This window comes from Meles meles, chromosome 7 (assembly GCF_922984935.1).
Source record: "Meles meles chromosome 7, mMelMel3.1 paternal haplotype, whole genome shotgun sequence".
NCBI classification, from domain to species: Eukaryota; Metazoa; Chordata; class Mammalia; order Carnivora; family Mustelidae; genus Meles; species Meles meles.
Window position 1 is genome coordinate 92,912,997 of NC_060072.1, and position 2,223 is coordinate 92,915,219.

The 2,223-nt window shown below is 33.3% G+C and overlaps 1 protein-coding gene across 1 annotated transcript; it reads left to right on the plus strand.

Moving 5' to 3' along the window:
* Positions 1 to 691: 691 nt before the first annotated feature.
* LOC123947404 (olfactory receptor 6C3-like) lies at positions 692 to 1,612 on the plus strand. Its single transcript, XM_046013590.1, has one exon. It carries the CDS (start codon positions 692 to 694, stop codon positions 1,610 to 1,612), a length of 921 nt encoding a protein of 306 aa, XP_045869546.1.
* The last annotated feature ends 611 nt before the right edge of the window (positions 1,613 to 2,223 follow it).

Consider the following 2,223-nt stretch of genomic DNA (forward strand, 5'->3'; position numbering starts at 1 on the left):
CAAATTAAAAAATAAATAAATAAAAATAAACTCAATGAATTAAAAAAAACTAAATGTGAGATATGGAACCATAAATAATCCTAGAAGAAAATCACAGGCAGTAACTTCTCTGACAGGGACTATAGGAACAATTTTCTAGATATGTTCCCTTAGGCAATGGTGATAAAAGTGAAAATAAACTACTGGGACTACAGCAAAACAAAAAGTTGTTGCACAACAAATGAAACCATCATCAAAATAATAAGTCTACCTACTGAATGGGAAAAGATATTTGCAAATAATATATCCAATAAGAGTTTAATTCCAAAATATGAAATGAATATAACACTGTTTGTTAACTATACTGAAATTGAACTAAAATTAAATAAATAAAAATTAAGAAATATATTGCACATGTAGACCATGTAGACAGGTACAGGTGTTATGTAAAGTCACGAGGGGACTTTTAACATAGACCTGTGAATACGGTTTTCCATTTCAAGAGAGGATGTGTAGAATATTTATGCTTTAACAGGCTGAGTGGATATTGCAAAACTGCACACAGGAAAAAAGTTCCATTGCTTCATTTCATTGGAGCTACTAATATGAACATAAAAATTTTTAAATCTTCAATTCCTTTACTATTTACATACTCTTTCTTTTTGTCTTGTTTCCCAACAGTAGATTTTGCTTAAAGAAAATAAAAGGCAGCATGAGAAACCATACAATGATTACAGAGTTCATTCTCTTGGGCATCTCAGATGACCCACAGCTTCAGGTTGTAATCTTTATCTTTTTATTTATGGCTTATGTATTAAGTGTCACTGGAAACCTAACCATCATCATCCTCACCCTGATAGACTGTCATCTCAAGACTCCTATGTATTACTTCCTGCAGAATTTCTCCTTAGAAATCACATTCACCAGTGTCTCTATCCCCAGATTTTTGGGGGCGATCATTACAAATATCAAGACCATTTCCTATAACAATTGTTTAGCTCAACTATTTTTCTTCATCTTCATGGGTGTTGCTGAATTTTTTCTTCTCACTGCCATGTCTTTTGATCGTTACGTTGCCATCTGCAAGCCTCTTCATTACACCACCATCATGAGCAAAAAAATCTGCACCCTGCTTGTCTTTGGGTCCTGGCTAGGAGGATTTCTTACCATTTTCCCACCACTCATGCTCATCCTCCAGCTAGATTTCTGTGCTTCCAATGTAATTGATCATGTCTCTTGTGACTATTTCCCCATCTTATATACATGGTTTTCAGAGATGATTGCCTTTTACTACACTTTTGTCACTCTGCTCTTCACTTTGGCGTTAGTGATTCTTTCCTACCTGTGCATCCTTAGCATGATCCTGAGAATCCCATCTGCTAGTCAGAGGAAAAAGACGTTCTCCACGTGCTCCTCTCACTTGATTGTCATTTCCATCTCTTATGGGAGCTGTATATTCATGTATGTCAAGCCTTCAGCAAAAGAAAGAGCATCACTGACCAAAGGAGTAGCTATTCTCAACACCTCAATTGCCCCCATGTTGAACCCTTTTATTTATGCCCTGAGGAATCAGCAAGTAAAACAAGCTTTCAGAAACTTGCTTCATAAAGTACTGCTTTCTAGAAACAAATGAAAATATGTATTAAGATGAATGGATGTCATTGCGCAGATCCAATAAAGGGCAAATAAAATTTCAACTTCTAGAGTATCTTCTAATATCTATCTCCCAAATACTTGCTATGATGTGCTCATTTCCTTAAGCTTTCATTTAAATCTAAAGTAACTTTGTTGTGTCTTTCTTTCAAACCCTCTATATGTTTAATTTCCTCATTGATTTGTAAGACTAAATAGGATTCAGTGGCTATAAAACAATAATCATTTTCCTGATTGTTCCAAATAATATAAGTACTTATTTTTACTGTAAAGACTTGAGTAAACACTCTTTTCATGGATCTATTTTAAAATCTTGTGTTCCATTACTAATATCAAATTTCTTTCTTTTCCTTACATTTTCTTTCTTAAACTATAAAAAGTATGAAATAAATTATCCAACAATCATATTTTGTGCACACAAACTGCAGTATCTGTCCAGTTCTTCATGCTAAGTTGAGTGTTTATTTTACTGTTTATAAATTATTTAAGAGTCATACATCTTTTCCTTTCTAGCTATGCTCAGGGCATGTGTTATGTCTTTTTTATGTACTACCCTTAACTGTATTATTATTATTATTATTTAATATTTTA

Coding starts and splice junctions, on each gene's coding strand:
- LOC123947404 (XM_046013590.1), top strand. CDS start 692: ATGAGAAACCATACAATGATTACAGAGTTCATTCTCTTGGGCATCTCA.